Source organism: Drosophila novamexicana, unplaced genomic scaffold (genome assembly GCF_003285875.2).
Source record: "Drosophila novamexicana strain 15010-1031.04,08,12 unplaced genomic scaffold, DnovRS2.1 tig00001062-arrow-arrow-pilon, whole genome shotgun sequence".
Classification (NCBI taxonomy): domain Eukaryota; kingdom Metazoa; phylum Arthropoda; class Insecta; order Diptera; family Drosophilidae; genus Drosophila; species Drosophila novamexicana.
In genome coordinates this window covers 489,277-504,559 of record NW_020824838.1, presented here as the reverse complement: position 1 = coordinate 504,559, position 15,283 = coordinate 489,277, and the positions used below count along the sequence as shown (strand labels likewise).

The 15,283-nt window shown below is 39.3% G+C and overlaps 1 protein-coding gene across 1 annotated transcript; it reads left to right on the top strand.

Moving 5' to 3' along the window:
• Window positions 1-3,516: 3,516 nt before the first annotated feature.
• Window positions 3,517-5,045, top strand: LOC115766157. Its single transcript, XM_030709997.1, has one exon. The coding sequence runs from the start codon at window positions 3,608-3,610 to the stop codon at window positions 4,832-4,834; it is 1,227 nt and encodes a 408-aa protein (XP_030565857.1). The 5' UTR covers window positions 3,517-3,607; the 3' UTR covers window positions 4,835-5,045.
• Window positions 5,046-15,283: the final 10,238 nt, after the last annotated feature.

The window sequence follows — 15,283 nt, the reverse complement described above, 5'->3', positions numbered from 1 at the left end:
AAGGGGGATAAACTGGAGTGCAGGCCAAATTTCGCCTCGCTGCACTTTTGTCTTTTCCCAATTATAGATGAGCGTCAAAGTTTTGTGACAATTTGTGCTGTCCTGATATTACGCGAGTTCTTGAGATAGTTCTCTCCTTTCAACTAAATGTTGAGTAGTTGATTTTTAATTTTGCTTGCCAGCGATAGCTTTATGCTGCTAAGTGTGGAACGCTGTCATAAGGACATTTTATGATTTAGCTGTGCAATCGCTACGCTTGCCTCCTCTGATAGGGCGCAGAATGCAGGACACAGAACACAGGACACAGGGCACAGGGCACAGGGCATAGGACACTTTAACGGCCAACAATAAAAGCAACAAAAACAACACTAAAAGCTAACGTTGACCTAATGAGCTCCCAGCCACAGGCGGCAAAATGAAATTGAGACGCCGCAGCGGCATTTCATTTAATTGTGCAAACTGTGTGGCAGACAGTCCTTGGTCCTGGCTCCTAATGAAGCCGCCTGTTGTCGCTGCTAATGTCGATAAGGTCATACGGGGCGTGGCATCGTAAAGAGGCGCCATAAAAGCGAAACGCCACTTGGCAATGCCGTGCAGCCAGCAGAAGGAATGGGGCCAAGCGGTTGGCGCTTATCAGTGCCGTGTACTGAGCGCAAGACAGATATAACATATATATTATTTATACACATATATATTTCTATATATATCAGGATATGTACATAAATGTGTCCTTGCTGCCTGAAATACGCAGAATTCATTTCATCAGCTCAGTCGCCAAACTTGGAAACTCTAGAATCTTGCTCCTGCGTCAACTTTGGCCCCCGCCCGACGCGTCGTTGACTTTTGTTTGTTGGCCTCAAATTAATGTTCATCTAGTTTTTGGTAACCCCTTTCTTCTCCTTCGCGGGTGGAGTTAATGTGGTTGCTCATTAGTAAAATAATTGCCAACTAATTGGGTTGCGCGACAACAGAGTGTGTTGCCCGGCAACTGGATTAGTCGCAGCGAGATTGCAATATTTCAATTTGCCATAGAATATACATTTCAACAGCGTTTATTGTGCATGATTTAAGATTAAAGAGGGGTTTAGATAAAACACTAAATCTTCTTATCGATTTAATTTGAATTTGTAAGAATCTTAAGAATAAAGGCTCCATTTTGTATTACGCCGAAAATTATATATTAGACTAGAGGGTATTGCCAGGCATTGTCCGTGTAACGTTTTGTGCCAAAATTTTTAGATATTTCCTTTCCAAGAAGTACACGCCCGTGGAAAATTGAAATCTACCCGTTCCATCTTGAACTCCACTTTTATTTAAAAATATTCTTAAAGAGCATTGAATAAAGAACCAAGTGTTGAAATCAGAGGTTTCCGCCATTGTTAGTGGTAAGAGTCTTAAGGCTAAATTAAAAACTTGCGTTTTCAGACCCGCATTTTCAATCCAATAGTGGTAAACTTTGCAAAGGCGTGTCAAATAAGTTCTGATAAAGATCTTTGCAAATTAGTTTGAAGCTGATAATAAATAAATAATAAGTTATTAAGTAGAGCTTTGAAAATAAGTTTGATGCGAATCCAATAAAACTTAAAGCTTCACCAAAAAATTCTTTGAATCGCTACCGAGGCAGCTTTTGTTTTGCGAAAAATGTGAAACAGGTCTCAAATGATTTTTCTTATAGATACTTAGAAATTTATTAAAGCGCGCAACGTCACTCACTAAATCTTTGACCCCCATTTCCGCCAAGGAGGGATGGATTTTCCAAAAAGTGCGCAACACCCCTCAAGATCTTTGAAAATAAGTTTGATGCCGATCGGATGGTAAACAAAAAAGTTTCATAGTCAGTCAGTCAGTCAGGAATAACAGTTTTATATATAGAGATGATGGCAAATTATTTATATATAAATACAGAGCTGCAAAACTATATGTATTATAATATAGATAATGTTTATATATTAAACTTATTATCAATATAATATGATCGATAAAACTGTCGATCATATAAAGCAAGTAAGACGTTCTAGTCGGGAGCTCCCGAATAGGGGAACCTGAACCCTCTTCTTCCAACATCAAACGCATATATGTATATATTCTATTTTCGAAGCTATATGTCAAGTTTGGTGACACGGGATATCGATATCGATTTTTATCGATTGCTTGGAAACGGAGTAAGTTATCGATTATCGGAAACAAACTCGATCTGCGCAGGCACTAGGAGCACCGACATCTAAAATTTCAAATCTCTATCTCTTATAGGTTCTGAGATCCTTGCGTTCATACATACGTACAGACGGACAGACAGACGGACATGGCTAGATCGACTCGGTTATTGATGCTGATCAAGAATATATATACTTTATGGAGTCGGAGATGCTTCCTTCTGCCTGTTACATACATTTGGATTTTGCACAACTACAATATACCCTTATACTCATTCAGGGTATAAAAAGTCAGTTATATAGTTGAAGAATTTAATTATTATTATGTATTTGTTATATTATTATAAATGTTCATCTATTCCATGTTCAATCAATAATTGGCCGTTTCACCCAAATTTGGCATCTACCCAATAATTGGATGAGCTTCAAGATAATTTATTTATTAAACTAATTATCAATAATATCACAGATAAATATGTAATCGATATACATTTGGCAGGTAAATCGATTGGTTGGTGTATGTTGTCACCTGAACCCAAGTTTTGTATTTTATACCAAAATATTTTGAGGAAAAATTGATTTAGTTCGGATGGCAGACCGACTCTAATTGGGGCAGTTGATTTTAGGTTCAATTCATATGCAATTGAAATCACCAAATGCACGCTCATAAATATAACCAGGTTCGAAATATTTAAAATATTTATGTTTTCCTTAGAGTCTCACTCTTTTGGCACAAGCTATTCTCAGTGCTTTTTATATATCCCTATGTATTACTATTCTTCCATGCAACGAGTTCAATTTGCTCTCCAATTAACCAGCAATTTTGTAAGTTTATCGCATTATAGCTTCACCTTTTCGGCTGCAGTTCTCTCCCTTAAATGGAATTTTACCGTATAATTTTCTTTTTTATTAACGCTCTTAATGCTCGCCGTTGCCATAAAAACACAATCAAACTTTACTGATTAAAGTGAAAATGTGAAAAATTATGAATCAATTTTTCACTCAACGAACGAAAGTGCAGTCATCAGCTTTATGCATAAGCCGAGGCCGATTCAATGGGGGCAGGACGAGTTGCTGTAGTTGCACTTTTGCATTTATTTAAAGCTCAGGACAGGGGCGTTTAATTCGTAGCCAATTTTATTTTTCAACATAGCTTATAATAAAATGGCAAAACTCTAAAAGTGTATTTTATTCATCTTTGAAACTCTTGAAACACTCAGTTTAATACAGATATTTCTCAAAATGGTAGTAGCTGTTAATTAATTGTCAAAAAAAAAAAAAAAATCAATAATAGAATTGATAAACCTAGTAGACTATGGAAATTTACATAGTTTAGGTAACCAGCTTTGTACGCTTAGAGCTAGAATATTCAGTAGTTTTTATTCTTTCATAGGGAACGGTTCGTGTTTAGTTCGGCAGTAAAAAAATCATTTTTTTTTACACTTTTTTAAACGATGGACTTTGCGACAGTTGATTCGGTGTATGAAAATCTTTTTTCAGCTCAAAATTTTTTTGCACTGCACGAGCAGCAACAATTAGATAAGCAAAATTACACTGATATGGTCAATACTGCGGTCGGAGAACTAGATATGTATCGCTTTGAAGATGGTGGCGGTGATGCGCGCGGTTCGCTGCTGCTGGGCGACGACTACTGCAGGACCTTCAGCGAGGATACAGTCGGGGCTGCGGCCGCGGTAGCAATTCCATCAACATCTGAAACAGCTGCCGCAGGAACAACAGCAACAACAACAACAACAACAACAGCAACAGCTGTATCGGCAACATCGGCAACTGTAACAGAAACAGCAGCTGCACCAAACACAATAAAAGAAACAGCAGCAGCAGCAGCAGCGTCGAATACAGCATCCTTGTTACAGCCGAAGGACAAGGACGAGACTACAAAAGCTATAAATGATTTTGATCTTTTGACTATAATGGGCTATCGCCCATCAAATGATTGGACATCACAATTCCGGCTGCAGCGTCCAGCGCCGACTATACAAATAGGCGAGGAGAAGTTCGTGCTTCGCTTGGACACGATATTTGTGCTGGGCATGCGTCTGAATGTAACCAAAAATGACATAATTATATTCTTCGGTAAATTGGGACGCATCAAAATGGACGAGCTGACCATGAAGCCAAAGATCTTTGTTTACAAAAACAAGCTAACGGGGCGCTCTAAGGGTGAGGCAACCATTACATACACAAGCCCCTATGCTGCTCAGGCGGCCATACATTATCTAGATGGGGCCAAATTTTTGGGCCAAGTGCTCAACGTGGTGCCCGCCTATCTATCCACACGCCCCGGCAAGAGCGTACGCTTTAGCTACGCCCAGGAGACCGGGATCGAGCAACAGCGCCGTCAGCGACAGAAGAAATGGAAGCCAGCATTTGACAACTGGGTCTGTGAGCTATGCCGTAACAGCAATTTTGTGTGGCGCATGAGCTGCAATCGGTGTCGTGTCAGCAAGAGTGAGGCCATTGCCATGGCCAATGCTGGGCAGAGCAGCAATTGGCGTCCACGGAAGCACGACTGGACCTGTGGCTACTGTTTCAATGTGAATTTTTGGTATCGTCAGAAGTGCAATCGTTGTAGTGCGCCCAAAGCTGAGCTGCATTCCAGCTCGGAATCAGACAGGGACAAATGGGAGCTGGTAGTTAGCCAGACCTCTGTAGTTTAGTTTAATCCAATTCATAATAGGCCTAAACACCTTTCTTCAAATTGATAGTGATAATATATGGTTACAGTTATCGAGCTGCCAGTTTTTTTTTTAATTTAATAACAGTTTGCAAAGGAGCGCCTACTCCAGCGAAACTCAGGCCTCCCAAACTGTCAGTGTTGTTAAAGTTTTCAATAAATGAAAAGTGGCGTCTTTACATGTAAACCTAAAATAAAACTTTTTCTTCAATCCGTTTATACCCTAAAAGTATCCATTGATCCATCCATTCTTTTAAGTCATATTCAAGCCCTTTCACCCTCAAAACGTAAATTAATAAATTACATAAATTAAATTCCATTAGATCCAAGGGATTGAGTTTATATATATAATATATATATACGGTTTAAGAATTACTCTTCTATCTAACTTCGTAATTTTGTCTGGGGCAGCTTAAAATGTTTTACAGTGAGGCACTTCGCTTCGAATTAAAGTCTTTTGATTTATTGCTTGATATTCAAACGCTTTAGGCAAACACTATATTTATTGAGTTGTATGCCGTACGCGTACAGCTGGAGGGCACTGTGTCGCAAAAGCAATTTGCTATTAGCAGATGGCGAACGCCAGGACAACAAAGGATTTGAATTTAACCAGAACCGTAGACAAGACTCGGGACAGCCCCAACAACATTAACCAGCAATTGTTTATATTTTTTGTTGTTGTTGCTGCTGGGGCTTGTTGGGTTTATGTGGTTGTTGTTGTAGTTCTTCTTATTGTAGTTGAATGCCTTGTGCTGCAGAGCAGATTTTGATGTTGCGCAGTCTGTGGAAGCTGTATCCGTGTATGTGTGTGTGTGTGATATACCCTCAGTGTGGAAATACATGCAATAAAATATGTACGTGTCTAAATTTTAATATGCCTGCGTGTCTGTTTAGCATTTGATTCAATTCGCTGCGTGTTTGTCTCCGTGACACTGCCATCTCTTGGTCTGCATTCTCGCCTACGCTCTACTTGGGTTATTTGACTTGCTACTTATTTATTGTACATATAATGAAATTTCACGTAATCCTCATTAAGACCGAAATACCCCACACACACACACACACAAAAAGAGACGAGCCTGAAACAAGGCGAATCATTGACATTAGCTTGTCTCGCTTGCTTTGTTTTTGTTGATTCTGACACTAGCTGAGCTTGGAAAGTCTTTGTACTCTGCGCCAGAACGACAGCCAGAAAATAGATGGAGTAACTAAAGTATTATACCCCTTGAAAATGTACTGAGTTTTGCGCAGAGCTGCAAACTGCTTCAAGCTGGCTTTGATTGAAACTTTGGATCTGGCTGAATGTGAACAGGTAAGTTCACAAAGTGAACTAAAAATAAACCAAAGGTGTGAGTCGTGAACGGATAATTTTCATTAGATTGTTTTGCAGGACTGCAAACTGCTTCAACCTGGCTTTGTGGACAGACAAGTTCACGAACTGAACTAAAGCTGTGCACAGATTATTTTCATTTGATTGTGTTGCAGCCTTGGCTTAACAGTTGTGCCAAGCGGAACATAGAACTACTTTTTGGTTGTTAAAAGTTTTCAAAATATTAAAATGAAATAACAACAGCTTAATTCATTGCAGTCCCTTTGAAGCCCAGCGAACTGTACTCAAAAATGCTTTTTACATAATTTCGGTTGTTTATGTTTTTCGTCCCGTTTGTGCCAGTCAGCTAAAAAATAAGAATATGAGGCAACAAAAAGTGAAGTGTTTTGCAAATTATGCAAAACATAATAATAAAATTTAATAAAAATGCCAAGCAGGGAGACGGCATGTGCAAATGGGCTTACGTAGTGCGATGATTGTCCCAAATGTGGGCGGGGCCAGTCTGCAACATTTTTATGCAAATTCCTGTGTCCGCATTTTCGAGTGGCTCAATTTTGAGGCAGAGCCTGAGAGCTCGAGGCAACGGCTGCCGAGATTATGTGTAAAAGGGCTGCGTTTGTTTTCTTTTTTCCAATCTCCCCTCCTGCCCACTCTCTCTCTTTCACTCACTCTCTCTATCTCTCTCTCTCTCTCTCTCTCTCTCACTCTCGCTCTCTATTCCAGTCTAACAATATGTTTATCAGGTAGTTGTTTATTCAGCTGCACTTTTAAACTAATTTTATTGCATTTCTTGAGAAAGTCTATGACTGAAGACACCTCTCTCATTTTTCCGCGCTCTATCTCTCTCTTCGTTTGGCTTTCAATATCTCCCTCTCTTTCTACCCAACCGCTTCTTCATTGTCGGATTTAAGACAATGCCCATCCTTGTATTGTTGTTGCCATATACGAATGGCTTTTAAAATAGGCAAATAAGTACTTTGTAAGTAATTTGGGTGCCAGCTGCTTGACTTGAGGGGAGGGCGGCAGCTCAGTGGGTTTGCTTGAGGGGCGCCCATCGGCAGACACTCGTAAAAGTAAGTGAAGAGACAGCCCTCGCGCAATGCTGGCATTCAAATGCTAAACAAAATGCGAGCAGGGAAAGTCCCGCAAAGCAAAAAGTTGAAAAACTTTTGTTTTGTTTTATTCGGTTGCGAGGTTATAAAATGAAACGAATGTAGACAAAAGTTTTCGCCGTTTGAAAAGTCGGCAAATACGCGTACCCAACACGCCCATTGACGTCGCACCGCCCAGCTCCAGTGTGGGTTGCCTTGGTGGAAGGGGGGGGGGAGGGTCGTTGTCAGCAGTCAGTCAATGTACAATGGTCTAGAAAACGAATGTTGCTGGCAAATATGCTGAACTTAGTAATTTATCCTCAATACATCCTATAACTGATATTCTAACTAAATTTAAACAACATATAAAACGATAGTTCGATCGACTTTAGTTGGATAATTTAGCATTTTTCTGGAAATTTCTATAAATTTTAAGCTCAGAGAATACTCCAGTGAATATGATAACCAGAACTTAATTGAAAAGGCAAATTTAATGTTTAGTTTAGTTAAAGGGCACCGTCTAAACTTAAATATAACTTAAAATCATAAAGAATATTTCAGAACTCATTTTGTTTCCAAATAAAGTTATTGGTAACAAGTTTATATCACATAAATTTGATTTAATAAATAACAAGGCGAATTATTTATAATATCCACCTTTCAATTAAATTTAAATAAGTTTAGATCAGTCCCACTGTTGCCTAGCCCTGCCGCCTGCCGATTCGAATGCGGCCGGAAACAATAAAAATGCCGGTCCGACAATGCGCGCTGCATAAAAACGGCTTATTACGCCGTATAGTAGACTACGGTATTTTTTCTATGCTGGCCCCCACTCTTGTCGATGGCTGCCAAAGCTTCAACAACAATTGAAATAAATGAATTTGCCAAAAGGATTGCGGTACGAGCGCACATAAATTGGCATATTACAATACCAAGTGGGGGAGAGAAACCAAGGGAAAATATTCATTTTTTGTGGCTGCGAATTTTGAAATTCAATCGGGGCGTTCACCATCTTATTTGCAGCGAAACCTGTACAGAAAATTAAAATCAAATTCATTTCAAACTCGTCAAAAATTGTGTCCAACTCAAGCCGCAAAAGGCCCTACGCGTTAACTTAATTAACTTTGGCAAAAAAGGTGCACATCCAGGGGGCAAGCCCCCTTAGTGTAAGTGGGATTAAAAGAACACACTCCCACACGCACACACCAACACCCACTCTCACACACGCACACACAAACACACACACACACACAGACACTCAAATGTAAGCCAATTTCATGCGTCGTCGTATTCCTGTCAAATTTTGGTCCCAAAAAACTGGCACCTATTTCAAACTCAATTAAACACGGCAGCGGTCGGGCAATGTACCAAACCAATTGGAACAGTTGGGCTGCGAGTTGGCTAAAAGCTTACTCTATACCCTGCCTATTTGCACAAATTGTGCACAGCTGTTTTCAATGTGTGTGTGTGTGTGTGTATGCTTGTGTATTCTCCAACTATAATAACCCTGTTCCACCTTTTTGGATTAACCGGTTGCCAGATTTTTACGCTTTTTCTGTCTTTTGTTGAGTTTTTGTTAATGCAATCGTATATAACATCTAAAAATGGTTGCTTTAATCATATCGAAACTCGAAATTATAACTTTAATCATTCTCATGTTTCTTGTACGCTTGAAATGCTATAATACGATTTCGAAATTAATTGCAGTCTTTAATTCAGACCGATGAGTTCTCTGCTGGATCTTGAACAATTTGCCACTTTTTTTGGCAAACGATTTCACAAATTCCACTAAAATCATTTTGATTGTGGCCTTCGTTAATTTGATAGATTTTTATTCTTCTAAAATCATAAAAATTGATACAAAATGTCATGAATACCCCATTTGTTTCCTTGGTAATAAGTACACATATATTCCTTAAGATTCTATAAGATTATGTCCAAACAGTCATCCAACTTACAGCAAAACGATCAATAAATACCATATTAAACCTGTTTACTCCCTGTAGAGGGTATCTACATATCAAGCACACCCGACCAAAGCGTTCTTACTTGTTTTGTGGTAACAAACAGCAGAAATTGGCAACAGTCTCTTGCATTTAAATGACTTAACTCTGTCATTGTTGGGATTATTTCATTTCGTGCCAACTAAGAAAATTGGCAACGAAAATTTACATATGCATGAAAACTGAACAAGAAGAAGACGAAGAAGATGTAGCACAATAAATTCTCAACTATTTCCGCTCTTGTGTCCCATTCATTTACAAACACTCACAACATACACTCACAGACACTCACTTGCACACGTGTGCACCCTTTTTTGTGGACGGATTGGGTCATTTTGTGCCCCATAAGGCTTTACATTTGAATGGGGCAACTGACCCGCATATGACCACGCATAATTAGATCATTTTTGGGGGCATATTATGGCCCAAATATTTGTGTCGGCAAATTGATTTCCTTGGGCCAGTTGCTTTATTTTTGTATCACATAAAAAGCGAGGTGTTTCGTGTTGAGGTTGCTTATGTTTCTTTAATGGTAATATCGCAAATGATATGTAAAAAGCAATTTAAGGTGCAAGCCTTTAAGAAAAACAGTTTATGGCTGTGTGGCTGTTAAGTGCGTGGGAGTGCTGACAACTTAACCTTCTTGGATTCGAGGAAAACCCAAAAAGCAAACAAAGAAAATTGGTCTTGAAATCGAAACAGAGCCCATTCATTTTTTATGAAAATGCCAATTATTTTCAACATAAACAAACTGTTGACACTTTTTGTTTGAATTGCTAGCTTGTTGGCAAAGTTAGCACATTAGCAGACCTTCAGGCAATACCCTAAATAATACCGTTGGCGAGTTACCACTGTAGTTGATAACATATTGCATGCCTTTTTGTAATTCCAGGTACATAACACGCTTTCAAATGCCATGGTGCTTTATGATTTTACCCCGACTATTCAGTTCGTGTCATCAGCCATTCGCATCTCGACTACTCAACTAATTGCTTATCCGTAGCTATGCGAGCACACAGCCACGCCTACCGCCCCAATTGTTGTCTCTCAAATGTGAGTTTCTTGGGCTGTGCTGAATAGTTGACTGCCTCTGTCTGAAAGAATGATTCTCATCAAATGCTTCTGCATTTTAAAATTCCTGCGTGCAACGTTCAATTCACGCAATAGTGATGCCTTCGGGGCGTGGCAGCCGCCCATAAGCAGCGAACTTGACAGTTGCTGATGGATATGTTGTTGTTGTTGTTGTTGTTGCTATTGCAGGTGGAGCTGTTGCTGTTGCTGCTGTTATTGCATTTGTTGTTGTTGCCGCCGCTATTGCTATTGTTGTTGCTGATAGATTTGTTGTTGTGGTATTCTGTTGCTAATATTGCTTTTGTTTTGCTGTTGATACCGCTGTTATTGCTGTTGTTGTTGCTGACTGAGCTGATGTTTTGATATTCTGTTACTGCTACTGCTTTGGCTATTGTTTTGCTGTTGTTGTTTTTCTGCTGCCCTGTTGATGTTGAAGTTGCTGTCGCTGCTGATATTGTTGTAGCTTCTGTTTTGATGATTGTAGTTGTTAATGGAAACTTTGTTTTTGCTGTTGCTGTTATAGCTGCTGCTGCTGATGTTGCTGTCGACGCACTTGTTGCTGCCGCTGCTTATTAATTTCCTTAACAACGCAGCAGCAACAACAAGAACAACGACAACGAACAGCAAAAGCTACAGCGTTTACATATTTGTACATGTGCCCTTTCATTGAAAAATTCTTGAGCCAGCAAGCAGAAAGCGGCGAAATGGTAGAACAATAACAACAAGTTTTCTATTAGCAAGAACAACAACAATATTTGCTGCAGCTGTCATCAACTCGAGCTGACGTAAAAGAAAATGTATGCAACAAATTGTAGGAAAATGTCATAAAATTAATGGGCCAAAGGCAGGCAATCAGGGCGCATCCATTTTAATGAGAAGGAGCATTTGTTTATTTTTCCCTCGTGTTTATGTCTGTGACACATTAGCGAAATTGCGTTAAATCATTTTTGTGTTGCGGCTATAAATTTAACGTTGCATTAACCTAAGCGAAGGACAACAGCTAATGAGCAAAAGTTTAAAGTCGCTGCTGCGCCCCTTGGCCTGGGACGGGACGGAAGGGGAGGGGGACGGGGGGTGAGCATTCAGTGTCGTTCATTTGCAATCATTTGGCAGCCGTGACTTTCGGTTACATTCCAGAACGGAAACAACCAGACGCTTGCTAACTTCCGGCCGACTGTGAGGCCAAAGTCGTTGAGAATTTTAACATTTCAACTTGGCACATTTGGAGAATTATTCAAATTCTTGTCACTGCAACACGCAAAAAGCACAAAAAATAAAGGCAACGCAAAAAATATATATGTGTATATATGTTAAGACAGCAGGCGAAATAAAAGCAAAGGCAGCCGGCTATAAGAATTGCCAAAAGATTTATGCCAGTTCGCATACAGGCAACTGGCAACTGGCAACAAAGTTAAAAGCGCAAATAAAATGTTTGCTCACATTTTTGTAATTTCGAGAAAATTGCACGTTTATTGCCGCATCGCATGCTTGTCTCTGGCTTCAACTTTAAATTCAGCACGGGCAAAGCGGAGGCAGACACTGAGTTGAAGAGCAGAAGAAATTTCCTTTTACCCTATCTGCATATCTACACGCCACGCATTGAATAATTAATATTGCGCATACGACGTGTTGCCATCACGTAATGACGCAACACTGTGCAGCTATGTGCCATTTACAACACTGACTGCTCCCGTCACATTATTGTGATAATCAGCGCAGACAACTTGCAGTTGCGTTAACTTAAGATGCGTAGTTATTAGTTATGACATTTCAAAAAAGGCTGTTAACGGCGTTGGGTAATTTAAAGTGTGCGGCAAGTACGTAAAAGAAAACAATCCCTTTCTTAAGTGAGATGTATCTGCTCTTAAGTCATGTAGGCAGGTATCCGAATATTTAAATCTCCAAATTTTTGTGCCTTTTCGGACTCCTTAGGATCAGGGAAAAAAAGTGCACATATATAAAAGCGAGATAATATATAAATTTCTTACAAACAGTACTTAATGGTCAAGGAACAGATATAAACTACACTACAAAGATAAGTGTTTATGGATATAGGGTATACCCAAGTTGAGCAGCCTCTAGAGCTGCCACACACACACATCACAGTAATATTTGCCTGATAAAGCTGATAAGCTACCAAATTGGTTTCCGTCAGCTGTGTAGTGTTTAGGACTATCTGAACTGTTGCATGAAATACAAAATCATAATTTACGCTAAGCTGACAACCCTAGCTACTCGTCCATGAAGTTGCCAACACTGTCAAATGCTTGATTGTAAATTATTTAAAGCCACATAAATCAAAGAACACAAAAGCATTTCAAATGTGTGAGGAGGCGACAACATAAACATGAACTTCAAGCCGCCCACTGTGCCACACACACCCATCCATCTACTTATGCGCACAATAACAACAGTAATAGGTAGACCCACAATAACGATTGGGGCAGCGACAACATATTTGTCAACGAACCGCGTAAATGGCAAGCGTTGAGTTCGAGCTGTAACATTTTGGCATTACATCAATGCAACTGGGGCTCGGGCGAACTCCCAAGCGGGGGTCTGGTCTATAGAATAGGAATTACCATGTCATGCATGCAAATTGGCAAAAACGGAAGAAAACTTAACAACGACTCCGACGAGCTTCAGTTGAAGCAACGGAAACTGATGATGCGCTTGCCAGGTGCTGCTTCAAAGCGCGCCAGGTGAATCAATTGCGGTTAACGGGCGGGGCAAACAGGGTTTCAAGTTGTTGAGTCGTTGAGTCACGCTATGAGCCAATAAATAATCAATAGTTATCAATATTTGCATACACATATTCGATTTTATTTCATGGTGAATAAATGTTAATAAAAGCAGGTTTTACTCTACTTAACGTCTTTGAGTAGTTACAAATAATGTACAGTGATAATGTGTGCTGAAAAGGAATCGATAATTATCGATATTTACTCATCGATTCTTCTGTGTTTTACCAATTAATATTATTATTGAAAGCATTATATAATCGAAATAATGGATTAAACTTCGATAACAGTTGATTTTTAAATGTCTTTGATACACTTTCAATATATTTACAGTCGATCGGCTTTTTTTGAAAAGTTCGTCAATTGTCGATAGTATTTGAAATTTGCGTACATTCGATAATTACACAAGTCTGTGCGGTGGAATGTCTGCTGAAAAATATTTGATTATCGATATAGCAATTCAATCGATTTTTTCTTAACTTAGGTAAAACTATCGATAACAATCTCATATTAACCGAATAAATACAAAATGTTCCTTAAAAGGAACAAATTTATTTCTGACTTACGGTAAACATTCGTCAGTTTATCAAGAACGGATTGAGATCAAATGATTGAGATTTACTGTCGGGATTTATGGGCCTTTTACAGAATTGCATAAGTAACCACAAGAAGTTAATTGCGACAATCGATAAAAGTCAAGCGAATCTGCTGCATTAATCGATGGCATTTATCGAGCATTTAAGCCGGCTTCAAAAGGACTGCCGAGTGCTTAATTGAGAACAATTAATTTCGAGTAATGCGTACAACAATTGTTTATTGAATACGGTGTCGAGTAGTTCGTGGCCGTTTCCGGAACAGTTGCTGCAGTTCATTTGTCAATGTCAATTTTAAAGCCAATTTTAAAATGTTGTGCCACAAAATTTAATAAAATTGACTCCTTGCCACTTTGTTGTTCTCGTGCTGCCAGCAACTGTTGTTGTTGATGTTATTGTTGTTGTTTTTGTTGCATGAGCAGAGTACGTGCTGTTTGTTTTGTTGTTGGGCACCCTTTACCCTCTCTCTCTCTCCTTACCCCCGCACTCTCCTTGTCCTTATCTTCGGCACTAGTCGCTTGGCTGTGGTTCAAGAAACTCACAAGTGACACTTGCACGAAAGATAAATGCGAACGTAACTTTTGCCATCAAATGTTGCCAATCTATGCGCACTCCTTCTGTGTCCTTCGTCCTGCATCCAGCTTCCTGCCTCCTGCAGCGACGGTGCCTCTCTCTTTCTGCTAAGCCAAGGCTCTGCCTTCGTTGAAGCCTCCTGCACAGCAAGAATCCCTCAACTGCTTTGGCTGCATTTGGACTCTGGTCCCTTCACCTTTTCGTTCATGCAGCACTTGGGTCAGGCCAGGCCAGTACAGTCGTCCTTTTTTGCCTCCCTGTTGCGCGTCAAGTGTTCGACAAAGGAGGAAGTCACATTTACTTACTGATTTATGGGCGCATCCGTTTTGCCAGCGTTTTATCTGTTAACTTTTCGGCGCAATCATTTCCAGTCAAAATATTTTCCAAAAGACCCCCAAAAATACTTTCAACCTGAACTCCCCATATAATAGTTGCTCTGTGGTTATTTCCCTAGGCAATGGCCAGCAATGCCCGACAACGACTCGTTAATCAATGACACTACGTTTATCTTTAACGTCTGCCCATAAATTTCACACTACAAAATTGCAAATCTTTGACAAACAACACACACACGCACACACCAGTACGCCACACCTCCGGCTACACCCCCTAAAATTTGTTTTGGGTAAAGGGATTTTCAGTTTAGTCAGCTATTTTACATATTTAAAACTTGCCTTCAAACTTGTCAGTTGGGGTATTTAGCTGAGCAATTTATTGTAGTATTCGTAGAAATGTATGTAAGCATTGGCTTAAATGTGAATCTGTTATTATAGGAAAAAGTTTTCTTTTTACAGATATCATGAGGAAACTTTGCTGAGATAATTGTTGTTCTCATTATCAATATTTATTTAATATTTTTATTATTTTTCAGGGTCCAATATGCAATATAGAAAATAAAAATATTTTTTTTGTTTTCTTTTAACTAAATATTAGATGTTTATTAAACGGCATTTAAGGTTGCTAATGGCCTTTAGTTAAGCTCGCTAGGTTTTTATTGAAAAACTAGTTTGGATTTGTTATGTTTCCTGAG